Genomic DNA, 25048 nt, shown 5'->3' with positions numbered 1-25048 from the left:
GGGGGGGGGGGGTTTGTTGTTTTTTTTAAATCCTCTTATTCCACAATGTCTTACAGAACAAGTTCTGTATCACCATTTGAAGCTATATGAAGTTTGCACTGGGTGATATATGCACTTTTCTTATAGGTTAGTGCAATCCAAAGTGCTTTACAGATGAGTGAAAAGCCAATAAAACAGTAAAACAATCTTCAATCTTTATCTAAAATGATGAATAAAAAAAGTAATAAAACCAATAAAATAGATTTAAAATAAGAGATAAAGAAGATAAAAGACATAAAAGATGTTTTTATGGCTATTTTATCAAATGGAAATGTTACATTTCCCCAAAATTCAAAGACATATTTGGAAACTCTGGAAACGTTGGGATGTTTATAAGATGATGTTTGGCAGAACAGCACCAGTTTATAATGAGGTTTTAATATCTGATATATTCCACAGTTCATAGTGAATATTAGATTATTAGGCTAAATGTATATCGGATATTTATCTGTGGGGAATATGTTTACTTAGCCATAATATTAAAGCCCTTATAGGATGGTTAAATGTTAAAGCCATGCTGTAAAGCTCTTTGTCACTGATGTGATTCGTCATGTTCAGCCTGCATGATGCGAGGTGATCCAGTGACGTCATGATGAAGTCAAAAAAGAGGCGGAGAGAAAGAGAGAGAGAGGGAGAGAGGGAGAGAGAGAGAGAGAGAGAGAGAGAGAGAGAGAGAGAGAGAGAGAGAGCTTAGACGTAATTGAGTCCTCTGTGCATAACAGTAATAATACAAACACAGCAAACACACTATATGTTCCGGTGAATCCGGCTCCAGGTGAATCCTCTACTTCTGGCTGCCAGCGGCTCTGATGCGGGCAGGACAGGCAACGTCCTCTCCGGCATCCAGAGGTGCATGAGGAGAGCCGACAGGGAGGGGTCCTTTGATATTAGGGCTGCTTCCTTCTGGATGGAGACCGGCTGTTTGCAGGCAGCGATGGCCATGGAAGATGTCTCGAAAAAGGCGTCCGCCCGGAATGTGGCAGTGGAGCGAAAAAACCTCATCACTGTTTGCAGGTAGGCTGTATTTTCGAGGAGACGCTGTGTTTGTGTATTTAAAGTGTCTGAGCTCTGATGGGCGGCGAGATGTAAGTGGTCATGTTGTAGGTGTTTGGTTAATTTGTGTCTTATAACAACAAAATGATGCTGGACATGTAAATATGGCATTTTTTAACATCCACGCTTACGTCATCCCCACAATAAGTAATTTTTTCATGAAGTGTGTGGGCCTGCATGGACACGAAGCCTGCATGTGCACTAAACACCTTTAACTATAAATATAACACACAGATACCTCTATCCGACAGCACACAAACAGTCTGTGTGAGTTTAGCCATGTCATCTTTGTCTCTGCGATTCATTTTCTCCCCGCTGATGGCGTGGTTGCTATGACGACAACCTTCCTGGGGCAAGGACTAACTGGCACCCCAGGGACTCGGGGCAGGGAGGCACTATAAGGCCTGTACATCACGTCCTGATTGGACTTTGTGGGCTTGTTGAAAAGAGGATTGAGATTAAATTGTCTTCGCTAGACATACACGAATGCACACAGGCTATAAACTGCATAGTGTGCAAACACATATAGGCCTACACAAACTCTATAACTGTGTTTATAAAGGGATTCTGCAGACATGCATTTACTCTATAACTTGTGTTAAAGCCTTTGATGTCAGCAGGTGTCCACCTTACTGAGGAGACCTTGAGAAAGAAAGATCTGTAACTGTGTCTGACCTCTGAGCCTCCTATTTCAAAATGTAAACACCTGTACAGTTTTAGTTAGTAGCAGCACATTTAAACAGGCATGAATTGTGAATGACTTATCCAATTTGTGCTAATTAACCTTTCCAAACTTCCCAATCACAAAAGAGATTTTAGTATTTGACTAAATCCAAAAACTGTACTGCAGTTGAAATGAGATTTAGACTCTTCAAACTAGAGCACCACAGAATTTAACACTCAAATAGTCTACTAAATATAAGGAAATCTGTCTCTTTTCTGTCCATCCTTCTCTTCCTACAGATATACACTAGATACCTAAACTATATCCTGACTTAAAGTTATAATCGTTCACTCAAAAGCACGTCAAAAGTATTGACTTCCAGAAAATCTATAGTTTGAACCCTGGCTTCATGTCTGCTCTGCAGCTAAGCTGCTTGTGCTTCAAAGATTCGAGTCATCAATGTTAACGTCAAAGTCTGAAGTCATCAAATCACTCAAGCCTGTTTCATGGGTCCATTTCAAGCCCAAGTCATATGACAGTCCACAGACTGGACATGTCACATGTCACATGGTCACATGTTCAGTCATACAGCATGTCCTATGTATGTTACACTTATTAAACACATACAAACATTAAACACACATTCAGACAGCTGGACAGGTGAACTAGAAGGGACTGCACCTCTGCTGAGCCACTGACAAGCTTATCTGGGTCATGACACGGCCCTGCTGTGTGTAATACAGTGAAAACACAGGGGATTGTGCTCGTTTTGATGTGGAGGATAGTCAGCCAATTATTGTCCAGTATCTGGCCCTGCTGAATGAGACATTGTTGTGTTTGGAACAATGGGGAGTGAAATCACTTGCCTCACTGGCTCGTGTTAGGATAAGCATTGTCTTGTGGACACGCAAACTGAAAGTGTGTGTATTAGTATGTTTTACTAATAACACGTCCAATAAAAACAGTTTAAAAGTAGCCACTGAGGCACAAACTTGGTGATTCCAGAGTCAGCAAAACATAACCAATATCTATATCTGAAGTCATTTCTCTCTATCAAACGTACATTAAATTGCTGACATATCTGATTTTGCAAAAGACTATTTCTCATTGTCACTGCAGGACCATATCTAGTAGGGTTTAAGTAACCCATATGGCCTCTCTTGGCATATCTCCTTGTGTCTGGACAAATAGCATTTGGCAGGTATTCTTGCAGCAAATAGACCTGCTGAATTATTTAGTCTTCAGGAACATATTTAGGAGCGGTCATTTCAGGGGAAGGATGATGTGGCCTGGGAAAAAAAAGTGTTTTAGTTACCAAAGGCACATGGGTTTATTATTGTAGCAGGAAATTACATGAAACCCCTAATTATGCAGGTACATTGTTACACTAGAGAATACATATCCATAAGTTATATCTAAATATGTTTTATCAGCTACTGTAATTCCCCAGAACAGTAACAGTAGCAATGAAATTAGCAAATGCTCATTGGAAGATATTACAGAACCAAGCTCATCCTATAGTATTAGCATGGATAGCAGGATGACTGGATGACTCAATGTCCTGGATCTGATCGAGAGCTGTTCTGTTTCAATTATTGATTAATCTGCTCATTTATTTTCTCCATTAATCGTTTTGTCTTTAAATTGTTGGAAAATGGCCACTATGTTTTCCCAGAGCCCAGGGTGGCATGTTGCTTGTTTTTTAATGGTAAACAGTCTAAAACCCAAAGATGTTCATGATGATGTACAGTAGACAAAGACAAACATAAAATCATCACATTTAAGAGGCCAAATCCAACTAACATTTGGCATTCTTGCCTGAAAAATCATGGAAACTATTTATCAAATATTAATATAGTTGTCAAATTTACTGTCAAATGATTAATCAATCAACCATGTCAGCTCTAATCTGATATTTCAGCCAAAATTCACTGACCTACCACGCTACCACAGTTACCACAGTTACCCAGTTATACTGTACATCACTATTTCACTAACATAGCATTCACATAATGACCAAGAACAAATTAATAATGTAATTTTATGAACATGTTTAAGATTGGGATCACAACAGTTTGTATCAGGCATCCTTTACTTTACTGTCATTACTTTCATTCACAATTTTTTTGCCTCAAATCACATTAATTGTACATTTTCCCTACCATCCCAAATATTTTTCTCCTGACTGTGCCTTAAACTGCTTATGTTGGGTGTTTTGCTGAAGTGTGTTTGCTGAATATATTCATGTATGTCAAAAAGTACATGGTAAGCTACAGCGAGGTGCATCACAAACAGGCTTCCTTACAACTGTGAATGTATTACATCAGAGCAGAGTCATAAATCCAAGCTGTCCAGTAAAAGGTGATTGAGTAGTTGGAGCTTCCTGAAAGCTCTGCCTAAACGTCTTCCTCCCAGTAAATGAGTGACATCAGGCTCAAGTACGGAGATGAGAGTCAGCAGCAAATGGATTGTACGATGTGACTGTGGTGGAAATCTACATTCATATGAGATGCATATTATTTGACCACAGTGTCTCTAATGCATTTCATTCTCTTTTACTAAATATACTATAAAGATACTTACATTGATTTATTTAATCAGATACCAAAAAGTTGAATTATAGTTTCATCTGTGATTAGTTCAACCTACAGTAAACTGAAACTAAGCAGTAATACATTAAAGGTAAAATATGTAATTTTTCTGCATTAAAATGTCTAAAAAACGACTAGACCTATGTTATATATTTTGTTGAGTTGTCTACTTACATTATCCCAAATGTCTCCAACAATGTTCAAATTCAGAGAAATCTGTCATTTCAAGCTCATTCTTATTCATTTGGTCGGCAGTCAATGGCATCATATCGCTGTGGTGCGTGCGTCAGTGTTGTGGTTGTCTGCCAGAAGCTTCATAAATTGACTTTTTATCCGGTTTTAAGTCACATTTTTATGATATACTTTTTTAGATCTTGGCCATTTTTAATTATATCTTTTAACCAGATGAAGGATTTTAGTAATCAGATGTCTGGATCCTTAGTTGTCAGAGAAACAAGTTGAGCAAACGTTAGCAGCAGCTCGGCTCGCAACCACTCCGGACGTCCTGTGTCTGCTGAACAGCGTGGAAGAAACACAGATTTTTAAAGCGAAACTGCTTTATTTAGTGTTTTTACCAGTTTTAATTACCAGGTCTGCTTGTTTTGGAGAGGAGGGGAACTCTGCGGATGATTTGGCTCTCAGCAAAAACATCCTGGACGATGAAGGAATCCTAACCGGGAGAAGCTGACTGCAATGACGGCAATGGTGGTTGTTTAACAGTAAAGACAACAACTCCCATGATCACATGCTACTTCATGACATCATCAAACTCTGTCTTTTGTTTTTGTTTTGATTGAGAGACCCCTAGCGGCAGAAATTACATATTATCATATTATGCATCTAATCTGTGACTAGTTTAATCCCATGATGACCATTACTGGCAAACCAAACTCCCTGTATGAATACTCTCTCTCTCTCTCTCTCTCTCTCTCTCTCTCTCTCTCTCTCTCTCTCTCTCTCTCTCTCTCTCTTAAATAGGTTTTCAGTAAAGACTCTATTAGAGAAATACACAGCTGAGCCCATTGATGATTCATCAGAAGAGTTCATCAATTTTGCAGCCATCCTCGAGCACATCCTCAGCCACCGCTTTAAGGGTAATGAACCCATAAGGAATTTGTCCCTTATATACTGCATATTATTTAAGATAAAAATAAAAAATACTGAAACATAGCCTAAATGGAATCTGATATTGAAAATGTCCAAATGCTGTTACTGATAATGGACTTTTAGAAGATTATACAGGTTTCCACAAAAATTATGTCATTATTAAAACTTAAAAACAAGGAATTAATGTTTATTTGTCATTAATACACATAAACATAAAGAGGAATCAATTTAATGTTGCTACTAATAATGAAATTACTGCATATCATTATTATAATGTATCTGTATGAAAATGTTGTACTGAGTTTTTAAACAAAATACAGTCAACCCTTAAAGACTGAAGTTCCAGATGCATTTATGAAGTGATAAATTAGTAATTTATTGTGCCTGTGTAGTAAAATACGTATATATATAATTAATAAACATTATATACAGTATACTGACATATTACATGTTTTTAGAGCAACATAGAGACAATATTAATGTTGCACTGTATTTCTAGGCTCCAGCAGCTGGTTTGATGGCCAGAGAAGTTTCTGGGACTTCATCCGGCTGGCCTGCGCTAAAGTGCCCAACAGCTGCATTAGCAGCATCGAGAGCATGGAAAACATCAGCACCTCACGAGCAAAGGCAAGTCCTACCAACAATGATGGTGGAGATGAAGATTATTAAAAAATATATCATGATAAAAAAAATGGTAAACAAAAACATAGAACATATGAAATCACTGTGAAATATGGTAAAATGGGCTATGTTATGTTATATAGGATAAAATAGTATAGTTAAGTAGTAATTTTTTATTTGAGGTGACTATTTAAGTTCATTTTTTAACCTCTGGTGACCCCCTTAGGGCCGAGCCTGGATTAGAGTAGCCCTGATGGAGAAGAGGCTGTCTGAATACATAGCTACTGCTCTGAGAGACAGTAGAACAACCAGGTTAGAGGCTTCAGCACACATGTTTTATACGGTAGTATCATCTAATCCCAGCTAGAACCTTGTTCCCACCTGGTTGTACCTGTGTCTGTACTTCAGGAGACTCTATGCAGAAGGAGCTGTCATGTTAAGAGAAGAAGCCACAGTGCTAACAGGGATGCTCATAGGTCTCGGAGCCATAGACTTCAGGTGAGGAGTCTTGCCCTTCATACAGTGACCTTTTATGCATCCAAATGATCGTTGATGAGTCTCTGTAGTTTTTTGTCTTATTTCTATGCTGTTTCTCCTCCACAGTTTCTGTCTGAAAGGGGAAGCCTTGGATGGGAAATCCTCTGCTGTGATTGACTACACGCCATATTTGAAATTCACACAAAGGTATATCTTTGACACAACTTATAAAAAATCTTAAATACTCAACAATACATTGGAAGACCCAATAAATGTTTAAACTTTTATGTACTTGAAAAAGAAATGGTTTCATCTTGGTATTTACATTTTTTAATCATGAAAATACTCTTGATATCTTTACATATTTTTCTTTGGTTTTGTGCAAACTTACTTTTTCATACAGTTACATACCAAAATGTTTTCTGTAAAATAGGGCAATTACAAAACACTGACTGTGCTGTGCTGTAAATATGATTAAGCAGTTTCAGTTCTGTCAGTTTTTCACTGTCCAGTTTTTTAGGGGAGTTCTGCAATCTTCAAACATATTGCAAAAAAGATATAATTTGACTTATAGTCCAGTTTGAAATGTGTTACAAACGGTACGTGCAAAGTCAATATTGGCACTAAAAAACAGTCAAATTGACTGCTTCTGTTGTAGCTATGATTACATGAGTGATGATGACGATCGACGGAGTGTTGACAGCAGCACAAGTGATGACAGCATCCCTGAACATCCCTACATCCCTCTGGTCACTGATGAGGAGAGCTGGAGCACAAAGTGTCGCAAGATGGAGCAGAGGTTCAAGATCGTCAATGCTCAGAAGGTGCCATCTTTTTATGTTTGAACATACACAGGACAGGATTGCTTAAAGGAATATTTTGACATTTGGGGAAGTAGACTTATTCACTTTCTTGCTGAGAGTTAGATGAGAAATTTCATAGTGCTCTCATGTCTGTGTGCTGAATATGAACCTATAAGCAGCAGCCCTTTAGCTTAGCTTAGCACAAAGACTGGAAACAAGGGGAACAGCTAGCCTGGCTCTGTTCAAGGGTAACACAATCTGCCTACCAGCACCTGTAAAGCTCACAAATGAACATGTTATATTTCATTCATCTTATATAAGTGTTGATGTCAAATAGATGCATTACTCAAAACTATTTCTTTAATTGAGTCAGCCGACACTGGTTTAGCTCTGCATAAATGTTAACTGTAAATTTTGAGTGTTCACAGTAGTGTTGAGCAAAAGTGGGCACATCCTAAATTACAACATCACAAAATAAATTCTGTAATATCACAGCTGATGATCACAGATGAATACGAGTATGCAGGGGTGTCATTTCCTTTTACTCAGTGTGTATGTGCATTGTCAGGGTTACCTGGAGGAACTTGTGCGTCTGCGTGAGTCCCAGCTGAAGAACACAGAGACGGAGAACAAGAGGCTAAAGGCCCGGCTGGAGGAACTACAGAGCCAGAGCCAACAGGAAAAGAAGGAACTGGAGGGCATAGTCCTGGAGCTTCAGGATCAGCTGTGAGTACAATAGACAGAGGGTAGTGCTCAGATTTCAGATTGTTTTAGTTATATCATCAAAGATGTTGAATTTGTTTCTGATAATGTACTGCACGCTCTTGTTTGTCAGGACAAGCTTGATTCCATGTGACTCCAACGACTTGGCCAAAAACCAGTGGCCGACACTCCAGGAGTTCAACAACGAGGAGGACGTCAAGCTGTTCCGCAGGTTTGACTGAGTGTCTGTCTCCTCTCCTGGTATAACTGAGCTTCAATGCAACACAATTGCTCACACTCTGCAGCATATAATCAACCAGCAAATGTCATTTGAGAGAATAATTTTGTTCAAGGATTTGGCATGCAATACTGAACATATATACAATACATACACTGTATTCATGTACAGTACATCACATCACACCATGCATGTTCTACTCATTCATACATACTGTATATTAAGTTGCACATATAGTTACACATGCATTTGCTACCTATGCCCATATACAATATATTTGCATACTTTTTAATACAATATTTGTTTACTGTTTTTACATAAACAGTCAAGATATGGAGCCTGAAATTTGACTTTTAGAGCTGTTACAACTGGTTGATTAATCAATTAGTTGCCAACAATTAAATTAATCTCCAACTATTTTGATAATCAATAGTTAATAATAGTTTTGAGTCATTTTTTACGATCACTCTCGGCAGATCAAGAGTGATCAAGATTTTTCACCATTTTCTGATATTTTTTGGACCAAACAATATAATATAATAATCGTTATTTGCAGCCTTAGTGACTTTTACCAGTGACTTTTTAATTATAATCAACTGATAAATTGATCCATTTTAAAAAAAAGCTTTTATAATGCTACGTCTTTGGCAGTAGTCTGGCCAGTCAGAGCTACTTCTACTCCTCAGCTGGTTGGATTCCATGTCATTTTTAAATGGCGCACATGTCTTTAATTAAAGAGAGCTGTCTTTAATTAAGCCGTATGTTAAAGCTAGAAACAAATGAACTGTGAGGTGGAATATGATAGGCAGTCACATTAGTAAGTATAATGACAGAACATTGTATTTAAAAGCCTTTTTATTATTAATAGGTGATCCCATTTTTTTAAAAATTTACTTCAAGTTTTATAATGAATAATTTAAATTCAATCTTGAAACATTACTGTATAATGGCTTTTTCAGAATGTATCCATTTATTAATTGATTATGAATAAACACTGAATGAGTCTGAAATTATTCAGGTGACACACTCCATGGTTCAAGGACATAGTAAAGCAAGTTTTTTCAGCTCCAACCAATAAAAACCCTACATATTTCAGACCTGCCTGCCTTCTACTATAGTGTTGACCTTTGTTGTCCTTTTGTTGACCTTTAGGAGAAGTTTCCCCAGCACAGAGCTGCTGTCAGTGGAGATCAGCCTGGATTCAGACTCTCAGAGGATCGAGGGGAAACAGAATGGAGGAGCCTGGTGCACAGGTGACATTTTAGACAGTCACACACTTTACCACACTGTGTTCTTATAAAATGATAACTGCGTAAACACACACACACACACACACACACACACACACATTTGAATTCACCCTTCTTTCCCACCCCTTCAGGAAAGGACTACACTCCCTCCATGATGGGCCTGTGTGGGTCCTTGGCCTCCATTCCGAGCTGCAAGTCCCTGGCAAGCCTCAAGTCCAGTGAGTGCCTGGTCAACATCAGCACAGAGAACAGTCCTGCCCTCTCTCCCAGCTAGGGGGCGCCAAAGAAACACTGCCAACCACTGAACAGACACTGAGACAATTCAACATGAAAACAAAAATGACTTCTTTTGGTAGGCGGACAAATGCTTGCTCTTTCGTGGCCCTTACGTGAGTCCCTTTACTTTTAGGCTCTGAGCCCAGCTCTCTGTCAACTTACACCTTTTTGTGAAGAGTAGCCTCCCTGTGTGGGACTGTCCAACAAAGACGCAGGAATAGCTGCTGTACTGCCCGATGGCCTCCTTCAGTTTCACTGTCTTTCATAATCTCGACATGATTAAGCCTCGTGCAATGCAAACAGACGGTTCAAGTTTGAACTCTCTTACGTCATGAAGCTTGATTTTGTGCAATTACAGTCATGTATCTGTACTGGTCATATTCATCCAAACTCACTGTAGTGTTATGTACGTATTTGTCCATTTGTCTGTGTCTTATCAGTCTGTCACTGTATCTTCTGCCTGTTGCATAATACTGGCAGTGCAGGATGGATGAGCTGTTATAACCCTTTAGGGAACAGAAACAATGTTTTGCCATACACTTATAAGAGGACTGGTTAAATGATTACAGAGATGAAAGAGGGGCTTATAATGTGCGAGTTAAAAATGTGGCTAGAGGGTTTTATGAAAAAGATTATTTAAATTTAACAGAAGCAGCTTTATGATATTCAGTTGAATGACAGTTTAGGCCTTATTCAATCATACATTAGTTACAGATTTTAGGATGTGACATGAAAAACCTGTCAGGCTAACAAGGTTTGCAGAGCCGCTACAATGTGAACATAAAAAAAATAGACATACTATCTATTGCATACAAATGCAAAGTGCATTGAGACTATGCAGAATGAATGTTTTCATTGTCTTTCTCTACAAACCTGGCTTGATACAGCAGGAGAGAAATAGTGAATGTGCAACGTGCCTATGTGTGTATCATTTAATTTTTGGTTTTCATTTTTTCCTGTGATCTGTTCTTCTTCTATTATCATTTATTTTATGACATACTTACTTGTATCATTTGCCATTATGTAAATTGCAATCTCATGCAGTGTTGTTGAGAGTCGGGATAAATTGTGTTATTTAAAACTGCAATAAAACTGCCTTTTTTTGAAACGTTAAACGCTAGTATGCATTGGATATGTACTTTTTTTTTAGCCACACTAGCGGTATGGCTCCTGGGATGGCAATGACAGTGTTTGTTTGCTGGTCAGTCGGTCCACCACTTTGATGCAGACTGAAATATCTCAACAACTATCAGATGTATTGCCATGAAATGTTGTACAAACATTCACCGCCCCCAGAAGATGAATCCTTCTGACATTTGTCATGCTTTGACTTTACCTCTAGTACCACCATGAGGTTCACATTTATGGTTTTGAGTGAAATGTCTAGACAACTATTGTCCGATTTGAAACCTGTTGACACAGACATTCATGTCTGCCACAGCATGAGCTGTAATAACTGTGGTGATCCTCTGACCTTTAATTTTACACCGCCATCATGCTAAGATTTCAACTTGTCCAATACTTTGTTTATGACCTGCAAAATTAGCAACATCCCCATTAACTTAAGATGAGCATCGTAATTAGTGCTAATTTGCAAACGTTAGCATGCTAACATGCTAAATGAAGATAGTGAATGTGGTAAACAAACCTGACAAAGGAGATTAGCATGATCATTTAGCTCATAGCTCTGCTGTGCTTTAGGCTCACACAGTCTTGCTCATGCACATATTGTTCATGAATTGCCTCCACATTCACATTCAACAATATCTTTTTCTGCAAGTCATGTTGCTTGCATTTGACCATTTACTTACTCACTACTAACTTGGTAGCTGTTAAATGTCACGATTTACAATAAAATAAGACACAAAAATGACAGACTGGGGAGAAAAAGAAAACGTATTCTCAATGCTGACGTCATAGCGAAGTCATTTACTGTAGATTCAAGACACTCAACACATGATCTTTCCCCCTGTGCCTCGGTCACTCTTTGTGTTCACGTCTCCTCTTTTTAGCTTAACTTTGTGAAGCATGAAGCATTTGTGTTTCTCCTAAAATGGGTTCCAAACAGCCGAGGCCTAACGTGGGGTCATAGGTTAGAATCATTCATTCATTAACACAGACAAATACACAGAGCTAAACAAACAGCAGCTGAAAGTCCTTTGGTAAACATTGGAAATGCATTATGTAGGAGACACATTCCAGATTGACATACTGTCCAATTAACTCCCTGGCTGTAAATGAATGGATACCAAAAAGGTTGTGAAAAGTTGGTTTCAGTTATTTGGCTTTGTCTTTGGCTGTTTTGTGTTGGTGACATCAATTGTTGGGTGCAGTTTCACTAGATAGATGAGCAGGCTGCTGGACACATGGTTCAGCACTTCACCCTTCTGTGATAAAGCACATTCACTCCCATTTTGTCGTGCCACACACAAGCATGTTATCTAAGAATGGGCTGAGGTGAATAAGTTCAAATGTTACGCCAGTTTGGTTTGGGTGAGGGCATACTGGAGCCACTGGTCTAGGATCTGCTTAAGTGCACATCATGTTATCTATGCCTCCTTTCCCTGACCCACCATTGGCACTCCCTTTTACACAGAACATTTATCTCCCACAATGCACACTGTCTTGCACATACATGCACACACACCACCCCAAACCACCTCATAGTCCACCCAGATGGTGCACACACACACCCAGCTTGGATGATTTCATCAGCCTACAAATGAATGAATGAATTAATTAATTAATGTGTTGAGAAAGATATGCTTCAGTACACTAAATATCAGTGGTGGAAGAAGTACTCAGATCTTAAATAAAATAAAATTACTGATCAATCTGAAATACTTAATTACAAGTAGAAGTCCTGCATGAAAAATCCCACTTAAATAAAAGTACATAAGTATTAACAGCAAAATGTACTTAAAGAATTAAAGTAAAAGTACTCATTTCTCATTTGCCCCATTTCGGACTGATATATTGTTATATATGACATCATTAGATTATTAATACTGGAACAGCAGTCAATACAAAGAGCAGCATTTAACTGTTGTAGCTGCTGGAGGTGGAGCTAGTTTGAACTACAGTACTTCATGTACAGTTAGCTAGTTTAGCCCATTGGTTCCAAATCTAGTGTTCGGGCCCCTCTTAAGGGTCACCAGATAAATCTGAGGGGTCGTGAGATGATTACTGGGAGAGGAAAGAAGAAAAAATAAAGTTCTGATAAACAAATCTGATTTCAGACTTTTTCTCTAGTCTTTGATTTTTGGTGAAATATTGCATCATTTGAACATTTTTTGAAATGAAACCAGAGGGGAAAACCAGAGGGAAAAATCACTATTTATTGGAGCTGTTAACAACTCATAGACATCTGAAATGTGACCCCAACTACACACTGCTTTTTGTAAGACATCAAAAGCCAAAAAGGTTGGAAACCACTGGTGTCATCTTTAAAAGTATGTTGTATTTTAAAAGTTTGTTATGTTATCCATTGTGTCAAATCTTCTGTAACTAAAGCTGTCAAATAAATGTAGTGGAGTAGAAAGTGCAATATTTCCCTCTGAAATGTAGTGGAGAGGAAGTATAAAGTAGCATCAAATGGAAATGCTTAAGTGAAGTACAAGTACCTCAAAAATGTGCTGAACTACAGTACTTGAGTAAATGTGTTTTCCACCACTGCTAAAAATGGTAAACTACAGTAGCTTGTTTAAAAAAGTAGTCTGTATTTTTTTTTTACTTTAAATGTGACTGTTTAAAGTTACTACTGCTGATTACCAGGCTTTAAAAGTTCAAATAAGGCATTTAAACAAGAATTTTATGGTGAAAATCAGTTAATATGAGATATGAATCGGAGGCGGTGACAACACATTTCATTGTCCGAGTTTGATGGATTTATGGCAAACTGTCCAATAGGGTCGAAGCTTGACATTGCACAAACCAATCAAAAGTGAGATCCAGAGCTGGTCCCGCCCCCGACATAATTAAACCCACACCAGCGTGGAGGAGGAGGTGGAAGTGTTTGGAGTTGAAACAAGAACGCGGAGGGCAGAAATCTTCTGTCCACCTCGCAACTTTTTTCTGGGCCACCAAAACTCGCTCCGGCCCGAAAAATTATAATGAAATATACACCCAGGTTTGCTCAGAAGACGTAGGAGTTGACGTTAAAGTGACTTTTTAAAGCTGGAGCCGCTTCCTTGTTCGACAACGGGGCGAAATATCTCAACATCTTCACAAAGAAACTTTTGCTTGCTAGGCAGCTAACTCGCACTCAAGCCAGAAAAAAAAGTATGATCACCGCCGAAGACTTGATCACAAGCCATAAATAACGACTCATCTGTCGAGCTAAGTGTTGCTGGTAGTTGTATAAACTTGGAAATGGTGTCTGTATGACTCAAGACTGAGTTTTGTAACGGTTTTTGAGTAGTCATCATCACCAGGAGGAGGAAGAGTTGCAGCTGGTAGCCAGCACACCACCAGTGTTTCCACCAGAGCGCCCCCAGATCTCCATCAGGCAGGACATACATTGCTCATTTCAGCTAGTTGAGAGCCAGGCTGTCCCAGATTTGTCACTGGAAAGATGTCAGGCCGAAGTGGAGCTGGACAGACCCGGGGAGCTGCGGTGGGTCCACAGCCCCTCAAGGCGACCATTCCCTACCAGCTGGCCAGCAAACCTCGACCCAGCCGGAGAGATGGAAAGTCAGGTATGAGCTACACCTGTCACACTGTATGGATCATGTAGTCATGAAGAAATTATATGATGGGAAATGCAAAAAAAAAGGGAAATAAAAATAAAGCTTTGCACAGGTTGCAAGTAAAATTCATGACTATAGTTAGTTTCAACGTGAAATTGACTGATTTACCTCAGAAATGCCTGACCCAATAAAGCCCCAGTGATTAGAAAACATCTGTAGCTTCATCCAGTCATATAATAATCAATAATATCAACACTGAAGTCACTACAGCATCTCTGTCTGTGATTTCCTGAATTAAGTTTTTCAACAGACAACCACTAATCAGCTATTAACCTTCACTGTTAAATGTGTATTGTGTGCTATGAATTAAGCTGTGTTCAGATTAAAGATTTGTCTATCATACTATAATTTGATTTTGATAATAAAACAATAACATTGACTTCATATAAATAAAGTATTATATGAAGCAGTATATGGCAAATGGTTGTCACTTTATAGATACTATATAGATCTGTTAAGGCCCACAACTTACAATTATTACAGTAATGATCGATTAATGATGAATACCTTGTCGATTAACTGTTAACAACATGAAATACTGAAAAATGCTCATCAGAGGTTCCCAGAGCCCAAAGTGACGTCTTCAAAGTGTTTTTGTTTTGTCTGAACAACAGTTCTCAACCCAAAATATTCAGTTTATTATCATAGCAGACATAGAAAAGCAGGAAATATGAACATTTAAGAGGCTGGGACCGGCCATTTTGTCATTTTTCCTTAAATTATTTAAACTATTAATCATGTATCAAAATTGTTGTCAATATAACAATCGAAAGCATTTACATTACATTTTATGTTGATAAACTAAATGAGTAATCGACTAATAATTTCAGTTCACAGTGTGATCAGTGTTGACATGAAGTAGCCTAAAGCTTGCTCACTGTAGCTGTATTACACTTTTCACACACTTTTTGAATTAGAGCTGCAACAATTAATCGACAGACAGAAAATGAATCGCCAACTATTTTGATAATCGATTAATTGTTTTGAGCCATTTAATCTCGTTCCAGCTTCTTAAATGTTAATATCTTCTGGTTTCTTTAGGCCTCTATGATAGTAAAATGAATATCTTTGGATTTTGGACTGTTGTATCAGGACAAAACGAGACATTTTCGGTTGCATCTTGGGCTTTGGGAAACAGTGATCAACCGTTTTCTAAACGACTTATTGATTAATCAAGAAAATAATCAACAGATTAAATAATGATGTTGGTTGTAGGGCTGATGTGGGAGCTGTATACATAGACAGTCAGTAACCACAGTATTGTTCATGTGGTTTCTGTTATGTTGGTGAAAAGAGTGAATGTTAATGAGTACAAACTGATATTAGCCTCAAAAGTCTGTCACCAATTGAGGCAAACATAAAAGATATTTGAGTCTGTTGCCACATGTAAAATAAAAAGTTGTTATCCTACTGACAGCTGGGAAAGCCAAACCGCAGCAGCTGAGCCCCGGCATGAGGCGGACGATGTCTCTTGATGCCATCATCGGTCCGTACCTGCAGGGACACTGGCCCAAAGAACCAGAGGGTCAGGGCAGCCTGTCTCGCAAGGACAAATCCACTCAGGTCAGCTCCGGATGAAGAATGTTCCTTGGTGTTAACATATTTAGGGTGGCAAGTTTGAATCGAAACCATTTTGTCAGGGAGAAATGCGTGGAATGCAACTTTACCACTCATGTTTCCATAGTCAGACTGTAAGTCTGACTTTTATATTTTAACTCTTTGAATGTGTCTGTGTAGCCGTGGTTTATTTTTGGAGTTGGGTTATGTGTTAAAAGATTAGTTAGCACTTTTTGCTTAGAGAGAAGTTGCTAGGAGACGGACTGAGGGAGGGAGGGAGGGAGGGAGTGTGCTTGCACAGTTATTACAGAGTGAGAACCACAGCCATGAGAACAGTCCCTGAAGTCAGCTGACGAGGCCGTTTTGGCTGCACCCATCCTCTCTGCTCAGTGTGCAGGCACTCGCCACTGCTTTTTGGTTGCCCACATCCTCCCCCCCCTCTTTGTTTTTCGGTTTCCCCTGCTCTTTTGTTCCTCTACAAGTGCGAAGACAGAGACTCTGTGGGTGTGGATGGTGTGATTTGGCTACAGATCAACCTTTCGGCATGAGAATCTGATCTGTGCTAAGTGTGCAACAAATTAGTAAAATATGTGTGAAGTCCTGATGTAATGTGCAACTTGAACGTAACATTTTCCAGTCAGGCTGAAACTTTAAATATTTATAATCACATTGAATGTTATTTGAAGGGTGTGAGTCACCATATTGTGGTTTCTTCCTCCTCAGACCCCAGACTCATGGACAGACAAAACGCAGAGCAGGAGAGGCAGCAGCAGCAGCAGTAACAGCAGCAGCAGCAGCAGCAGTAGTCACAAACGGTCGGCATCATGGGGCAGCGCTGAACATCTCCGGGAGGTGAATCTCTGCCTTTATTGCTCAACTTTTGTGTTTGTGGGAACCAGATTTGCTAAAGTGAGCGTTTTTTTTTTTTTTTTAATTTTTGTATCAAGGAGAGAAAGTTCTTGAAAAACACCTAACTCAATTATTTTGACAGCATTGAGCAACACGAGACAAATGATCTCATCTCTCAAGAAACTTCCCTTTTTCACACTTTTCCTTGAGCCGCACTCTTCATCACTCACTGCTAAAATAATACAAAATACTTATGAAGAATTCTTGTTGTAAAATGTGGCATTTGTCAGTTTGAAGGATTTCCTGCGAGCTGATTGACTGACAATAACCTCTGTTCATTGCAGATTGCTAAACTAAAACAACAGCTGCAGCAGCGCAGCAAACCTGCAGTCTCAGGGGGACATGACAAAGACCGCCAGTGTGGGTATCCTCAGGGGAGCTGTAGCCTGGGAACTACTCAGGTACTTTACCATCTCATCACCACACATAAACATACTACACAGCCTCCTTCATACATGCATGCGTGTACATTTTTAAGAAGTACATCTGACAGTATTTTTATATTAGCGCAACCTCTCTGGCTTCATGCCATGTATGTATCTTTATCTTAATAGTGTTAAATACAACAATGTGAACTCTCACTCATTACATTCATCATCAAAGTGAATAAACGTTGCTGCTCATCAGCAGGAAGTGAACAAAATCAAACACTGAAGCAACAGGAAGGCCACTACATCACGTTGCTTCTCCTTTTCAGAATGAAAAACGTTCTTCTGCTTTTCAGCACAGCTGTTCTGCACTGTTTAGTTGGTGGTGCCACCCTCCACTGGGCCGAGGAGGTTTCAGATTTGTGCGTTGCAACATGATAAACCGACAAGGAAGTTTATGAACCTGATTCGTGCCAGAAAGTGTTTATAAGTTTTCATGAGCACCATCGTTTTAGGACTTGGTGAATTTCTGTGATCTCTCCAGCACATGCTGCTTCAATATTTAACTCATGAAGAATGTGCTTTGTTGTTTGTGTTCTCAGACTCAGCCAATTCCCATCCCTCTCGCTCCCCTGTCTACACTGGTCCCTCGGCTGCGCTGCAGCGTGGAGGGCCTCAACCAAGAGCTGGAAGGCATGTTCATCTGCCAGCCAACACATCAGCAGCACAGGGTACCTCTCACCTCCCCTCCACACAACAAACGCATGTGCAAAAGGATCAGAAAGTATTTAACTTGTATAAAGACTCCGAGATTTCTGAAAAAGCTTCTTCTGATGTTAATTAAGCAGTGTAAACATTGTTGTTTCCTCCTCTTGGCTCAGCTCCTTGAGGTCCCAGACGGACACCGGGCTCCAGTCCCTTCGCAGAGCCGCAGCAGCGGATCTCAGAGTGACCCCGCCGCCACCACACCTCTCTCCTCATCTCCCACCTCCTCCTCACCCTGCTCCTCTCCCACCTATATCTCCAGCTCCCTGCCCAATTGTGAAGACGCACTTCTGGACTCGCACCAAGGTTGGTTTCAAAGTACAAGGTGTCATTCAGTCTTTTGGTCACGACAATCAGGATAGTGCAGTTTCTCTAACAAATATATACAAAGGTGAATGATAGATGAATAGAAAAAGACGTGTAGATGAAAAAACAGAGAAAATTCATACAAATTCCACGGTGGTTAAGAGTTTAGTCCAACACATCTTTTTATAGCACATATGTGCTATAAAAAGCCTTTCCACTTCTTGGAAAGGCTGAACGAGAGAATTTTGGATTTATTTATGACCACTAAGTTGACCACTAAAGTGATTGTTTTGTTTTTTTTTTGCTTTTGTTTTTAATCACCACAAAAATTGTATTTTTCTCGGTTTTTAGAATGTACTACATTGACAATACCTGTAGTTGCCATCTAGTATGTTCTGTACAGAAATTGCCTTTTTACAGGCATTACAGCAAACCAGCAACTGTTTGTTTATCATGTCAGTTGTAGAGCATTTTCAAAAGTGAGACCTAGAAGTAGCCTTCAAACATGTACCTGGGAGTTGATGCTTTAGGACAAAACCAGATAGTAGCTTTGAAAAGCAGAAATGTTAGAAAACAAAAGGGAAAGTGAACTGCTGCTGTGTGACATTTGCACCTGTTGCTGACAATCAAGAAACAGCCTAAAATCAGAAACCCACTCAGACACAACCTAAAATCAGAAAACCAATCTGCACATAAACACACGTTCCTGCAGCCAAACTGAAACAAACACTCACATTCAAAACAGGGGTTTGGGGAAAAGAATGCACATATTTTTCCCTTTTTTTTTATAAATTACAATCAACTGCAAAATGTGTGCGTGCGATTGAACCTCATATCCCACCAATTTCACTCATACAGTTAACCATAAATGGAACAATGCAAAAGGCCACAAGAATATCGTCGTACATGTTGTTCCTGTGGAGAGCGGCAGCAGTATTAAAAACAGAAGAAAGTTCGAGAGGCTGAAGGCTGCAGCAGTAATGCAGTCGGTGCAACAAACGAAACAATTCAATAAATAAAACAAAGTGGTCAGACACGGAAACACCAAGAAGCTCATGGCTGCACACTGTCAGTGTAAAGACTAATGGAGGCACAGGGGACACTGAAACTCACTGCTTGGTATTTAAGAATCTACTGTAGGCCTATATAGATACATGCATGACTGATGAGACCTCACACTCAATATCTAAAATACAATAATCACAGGTGCATGCAGGTGGTGAAGTGAAGCGGTTGAAGTCGTTGTCTTCAGTGCTCTGTGCGCCTGACGACACAGTCATGTGTTCACTGCAGTGATTTTTACACACAAAACTATATGAAAACTAAAATGGTACTTGGTGATCTATGCACAGTATTTGAAGATATTATCAAATAGCTATCGGCGATCAGTTCTGCAGTTATTTAAAGCGATTTGAGGTAATCTTGGATTCTCTACAACCGATAATGATGATAATTGCATCAGTTAACATGATTGAGGTAAAAAGGAATCAGTGTATTTAAGCTTAATATCGGGGGGGGGGGGGGAGGCAATCCAGACTTCCCAGCATCCTGACACATCCTGGCATCATCCTGACGTTATCCTGGCATTCCAGCAGTGCTGTGCTGCTCCACAGCTGACCAGGAGCGGGAGCACCGTACGGCCTGGCCCTCTCCTCTTTACTCTAGGGGTTAGGAATGTGATTGTGAGAAAGTGCATTAAGCTCAGTGTTTCAATAATAGTTCAATAATAAATTACAGATGTTAATTGAGTAAGATTTTAGCTGGCTTGTATCTTTTTAACATTGAAAGGTTCTTATGTAATAATTAAGACTCACTAGCACAAACAGAAGTAACACTGCTGGCTTGAATGTTTATAATAAAGTGGATCTATAATTAACGTTTGATTATGAAATGTGTGAGAGGAATCGTTATACAATCTGGCTTTAATTTACCACCTCACCATCTGCGTCACCAGTTTCCCCTGTCTCTAAGATGTTTGTACGCATTGGTCAGAGTTTCAGTAAAAGTGCACACATTCTCCCGTCAAGTTTGTTTTTATAAATCCCAGCTTTGTCGTGGGAAGTGACGTATTGCTATAGCAAAACAGCTATAAATTTGTCTTTGGTGCTCATGTCCTCATATTGCTTATGTGTTTACACAGAGCTACTAGGAATTATACTACTTTTATCCTGTTTTAACACACGGTACTAAATTAATTTGACACATAATCAGTTGGAACAAAATAAACTGAGAATAAACTTTTCTGAGGCTTATTTTGTTCAGAGAGACCTTTAAATGACAGATCACATAAATAGTTTGTGTAAATTGAAACCGTTAGGTGCAACTAACTAATATCAGTCGATAAGTAGCGTGTGCATCACCTCGAATCTTGGTGTAAACTTAAAACTGTCCTCAGAAATGTAGAATCTTTCAATATACTGACACTTTTTTGCTTTCCATTTTCAGGGTTGATAGACGGCGCAGAGATGTGCCTCCTGTCTCCGTTCTCCTCCCAGAGCGAGGCTGACCTCTCCCTGCCTCTGCTGATCTCCTCCTCACCAGGGCCCAACAAAAGCTGCTGCTTCCAGAGAGAGCCTCCAGAAGGCTGCGAAAAGATCCGAGTCTGGGAGGAGACCAGGTATGTTTTTTTTTTTTGTTTTTTTTTTTCTTATTTTTTTAAATTATTTTGCATCCGAACATAATTGACAGACTTCTCCCTCATGTTTACTCTGAACCACACCTACAGTAGTCAGCAGCTTGAAGCAGCTATTTAGAAGAAAAGAAGAATCTAGATCTATACAGCAGAACCTGAGATGCCATCTTTATTCAATGTATATTCTTCCTTTTCAAAACATTGTGTTATGCTAGTAGCAGCAAATGTAGCCTTGAGCCGCTAGCCTCAAGCAGAGATGTGGAGCAGGCCACAGAGTTCTGGTAACGACACCTCTTTCTAACTCAACACCCCCCAGACATTAGTCATTTTAAAATGTCATATTCTTCAACCTTAACCAACGTTTTTGCAGACTTCACACAGCCTTTGCAACCACAAAAAGCTTTATACAATTTGTTTCCCATATGCTGTAGTGTTCCTCAAGACCTGTAGCCTTTGATGTGTAAAATAGGAGCAATTACCTAGTCTATTATTATTACTTCAATGTTTTTGTGCCTTTTTACACAAAGAAATATCTAATAAAAGACCATTTGGAATGAAGTAAGAGCTCTAAACCAGTTTAATTTGACTAATTGTAGCATCTTGGTTCAGACTGAGTCAGTGTGTGGGCGCCCTCTGGTGGTGACCAGTTTGATGTGTCCTCATACATTGACTGTAAACGGATATTTATATATAGACCTGATAGTTTAATTAATGTGCCTTGAACAAGTTTGGTTAAAGTTAGGCAATTAAGACAGTTTTTTAAAGTTTAGTCAATAAAATTTAAAAAATTTAAAACTGTCTAATGTTTCATTAGGATTTTAGTCCAGATAAAGTACAAACTTGTGATTACTCATTAATAGAACTGGAGGAAATGTAGAGGATGTGTATGTACTGTTCTCTTGCCTCCACCCTTTGCCTTACTGCCTTAAGTTCCTCCTCCTCTTCTTACTCAACATGTACAAGTGCAATATGTCTTGTAACTGCAGCTATAGTTGCGATATACTTCTGGTGGTTGTTATTGTTATAATTTTAGTGGGGTTTTTTTTTTTCCTCTTGTGTCTCTGTAACTTGTATCATGTTACACTCTTGGGTAGGATAAAGCCGAGCACATTAAGTGAGGTTTTAGCACAAGAAGTGACTACTTTTAGTTAATTTGTGAGGGACAAGTGTATTTATTGCAACATTGATAACAATATCTGACGTGTGTGTGTGTGTGTGTGTGTGTGTGTGTGTAACCAAACCTCATTTCTACCAATTCTATTAGTTTTGTCAGTTTTCTCACAGCCTCCCTCCTCTCATTCTTTTAGCGCTCCACGCGAGCAGAAACCAGCCCTCATCTCCTCCTGCCCAGACCCCAACAAGGTCAACTTTACCCCCCATGGGGGCTCGGCCTTCTGCCCCGTCAGCCTCCTCAAGCCGCTGCTCCCCTCCATGGACCTGTTGTTCCGCAGCCTTGCGGTCTCCCCAGCAGGCAGTTGCTCAAACCAGGGAACAAGCTCCTGCCAGGCAACCTCCTCTGGCAACCGGACCGCTCCTCCAGATCCCCCCGCACCCGCCGCCGTCATGGGAGAAAGCTCCGGAGAGGGCCTCGCTTTCTGATCACAGCGGAGGATCTCCTCTGCGGAAAACGACAAAGCGTAATGCAAATATTTCAGATTTGTTGCTGTTGCTTTGTTTTAGGAAAGGACCATTCCTTTTTCTAAACAGGTATAAAATGTTTAAAAAAAAACAAAGATAATATTGAAAAAAATAATATCATACGCAATCCAAAGGATATGCTTTATAAGCTACTTGTTTTAGGTGTCCATGCATTTCTAAATTAAGACCTTTTTTATGTTCTTTCATTTCATAATCCAAAGATATATTTTTGGCCAAACACGAGCGTGTGAGAGATGAGACGACTTCTCACTAACTCTACTCTTAACTCACTTGCTGCACAGATTTTTTTTTTTTTCCCCCCCCAAAGAAGCAAACACACACACACACACACATGTACGTTGTTGATACTGATTTTTAATCTCTGACTGCAGTGTGTCATCTCTGTCCAAAATGTTACAAATAGAAGAAGCAGCAGAAGAAGAAGCAAAACCCTTCTTGGATAAATTTGGTTGTTTTTAAGTATTCAAAGATATTTTTCTGCATTTCACCTCAATATTTTTTTTATTTTTTACCTAACTTGACCTTGCACCGTTGGTGGTGTACAAAGCACGACAAATCAGTTGGGTTTTATTTACCTGATGAAAACATTTCACAATGAAATCACATTTTGATTATTGTAGACTGAAGGGAATTATTCCAGCTGTTGGACTCTGGTAGCATCAGTACCTAAAAGACTTCAGCTCCTGCATTCCTGCTTTAAAAGTTGTACAGTATGTTATTTTTGTTGTCATTTGTTTACTTGCAAAAAAAAAAGTAACGTGCACGCGTTGATGGATAAAACCTGTTTATTCCTTGATGTTCTAGATGTGTGCTTTATGGTATGTTTATAGTTTTGAGGTTTCACAGCCTAGTAGACTACCTAACCAGTTTTAGTGGTGTAGTATTGTGATCCTTCATGTTTAGCATTTCTCTGGAGATGTTGTTTTTTGTTTTTTTTGTTTTTTTTCCTCTGCCAAGCTGACAAGTTCACGTTCAAATAGTTTTTATTTCTGGTAGATATGTTTGCACAAATTGAACTGCTACTTTTGAGTCGCAATTCTTATTTTTATATTCACTTTTGTACTTTTGGTAAATGTAAGAGTAGTAATGTGTATTTTCTACATCGTTTTCAGTTACCTGCAACATAAGCTAAAAAAAAAAAAAAACCCTGTTACTTTTAGTTTTGTTCTGTCAGTATAATCGAGGCAGGTGTTATACATGAGATATTGTATCGGGTGGATTTTTATGCACTTCCAGGAGAGGGGTTTTTTATGTGGAGGAAAAGACGTTTTCTTCCATACGTTAGTCCTGGGTTTATTGTGTCTGACAGGATATTTTGTTTTTGTGTGTGCACGTGGATGGAAGGTTCATTAGTCTGATCGTTTGATTAACTTCTCCTAGTTTTAGTATCCTGGTGAAATGCTGATGGATTCAAACATTGTCTTTTTTTCCCAAATAAGCCTAAATTTCAATGTTTTATACATCAGTGTGAATGCTGGGGACATACTGTTATCTCAGGTTCTGTGTTCTGTCCACATAAATATATGATTGATAACGTGTTGTCTTTGTGATTTATTAGACTAAGTCATAACTTTTAATACTCTGCTCTGGTCTGCAGTGAGGTGTAGTAACTGGAGTCTGAAATTGGTCTGATTTGGGTCATCATGAAAGTAGAGCATGAGCAAAAACCATGTAAACATATGTGATTTTTACACCATGTGCTCCCTGCATTGCTAAACTCCTGAAATTTATGGCTAAACCTACTGTTATATCTTCTCTGTACTGGCAGATGTTCAACTGAATTACTTCCATGTGCTATTGTGACTATTTTTCCCTTGTCCTACGTCCGATTTCTCAAGACCTTTTAGATCTTTGACTTTTTTTTACATATTATAGTTCTGTTCATTCATTTCTACAAGCCTCTTTAAAGTGTGGGAAACAGTCAAATCAGTCCAGTAAACTTCCAGCGAATTAACTTCTCTCAGCTATTTTTAAAATTGATTGAGTCACATTTTTTCAAAATGCCAAACATTTGCTGGCTCCAGCTTTTCTCTGTGGGACTGTTGGATGAACAAAAAAATGATCAAATTTCTCAGGCTCTGACAGACTGTGATGGCCTAAAATAATAATCTAGAAAAGGTCTTCAGGATTTCTTCTTCTTCTTCTTTGGAATCAGAATAATTGAGCACAATGTTGGTGTATGTTTTTATTTTTTCAAGTTTAAAAGGATTTAAATGATCCCTTTCTATGTGTTTTAAAATGCAGAAGGTGCTGTTTTAGATTTATTTTCACCATCTCTTGTGT

The 25048-nt window shown here is 39.0% G+C and overlaps 2 protein-coding genes across 2 annotated transcripts; both read left to right on the top strand.

Annotated features, from left to right (window-relative positions):
* The first annotated feature begins 673 nt into the window (after positions 1-673).
* Positions 674-10936, top strand: rundc3ab (RUN domain containing 3Ab). The gene is made up of 11 exons (XM_067576610.1): positions 674-1053; positions 5326-5441; positions 5954-6081; positions 6302-6387; positions 6484-6573; positions 6679-6759; positions 7211-7376; positions 7924-8081; positions 8191-8289; positions 9448-9548; positions 9677-10936. The coding sequence occupies exons 1-11, from the start codon at positions 893-895 to the stop codon at positions 9817-9819; spliced, it is 1329 nt and encodes a 442-aa protein (XP_067432711.1). The 5' UTR covers positions 674-892; the 3' UTR covers positions 9820-10936.
* Positions 10937-13814: 2878 nt separating this feature from the next.
* On the top strand, positions 13815-24299 carry LOC137172447 (protein FAM117A-like). The gene is made up of 8 exons (XM_067576869.1): positions 13815-14518; positions 15987-16132; positions 16850-16978; positions 17320-17436; positions 18006-18134; positions 18285-18474; positions 20920-21091; positions 22414-24299. The coding sequence occupies exons 1-8, from the start codon at positions 14395-14397 to the stop codon at positions 22703-22705; spliced, it is 1299 nt and encodes a 432-aa protein (XP_067432970.1). The 5' UTR covers positions 13815-14394; the 3' UTR covers positions 22706-24299.
* Positions 24300-25048: the final 749 nt, after the last annotated feature.

This window comes from Thunnus thynnus, chromosome 20, assembly GCF_963924715.1.
Source record: "Thunnus thynnus chromosome 20, fThuThy2.1, whole genome shotgun sequence".
In the NCBI taxonomy this organism is placed as follows: domain Eukaryota; kingdom Metazoa; phylum Chordata; class Actinopteri; order Scombriformes; family Scombridae; genus Thunnus; species Thunnus thynnus.
Note: the sequence above shows the minus strand (reverse complement) of the source record. Positions and strands in the feature narration are given on the sequence as shown.

What these genes read in the sequence shown, in the direction of transcription:
- LOC137172447 (XM_067576869.1), top strand. Translation starts at nt 14,395, where the DNA reads ATGTCAGGCCGAAGTGGAGCTGGACAGACCCGGGGAGCTGCGGTGGGT. An exon ending in GTAGCCTGGGAACTACTCAG is followed by an intron (nt 17,437 to 18,005) that starts GTACTTTACCAT and finishes TTGTGTTCTCAG; the next exon opens with ACTCAGCCAATTCCCATCCC. An exon ending in CGAGTCTGGGAGGAGACCAG is followed by an intron (nt 21,092 to 22,413) that starts GTATGTTTTTTT and finishes TCATTCTTTTAG; the next exon opens with CGCTCCACGCGAGCAGAAAC.
- rundc3ab (XM_067576610.1), top strand. Translation starts at nt 893, where the DNA reads ATGAGGAGAGCCGACAGGGAGGGGTCCTTTGATATTAGGGCTGCTTCC. An exon ending in AGAGACAGTAGAACAACCAG is followed by an intron (nt 6,388 to 6,483) that starts GTTAGAGGCTTC and finishes TCTGTACTTCAG; the next exon opens with GAGACTCTATGCAGAAGGAG. An exon ending in TATTTGAAATTCACACAAAG is followed by an intron (nt 6,760 to 7,210) that starts GTATATCTTTGA and finishes CTTCTGTTGTAG; the next exon opens with CTATGATTACATGAGTGATG.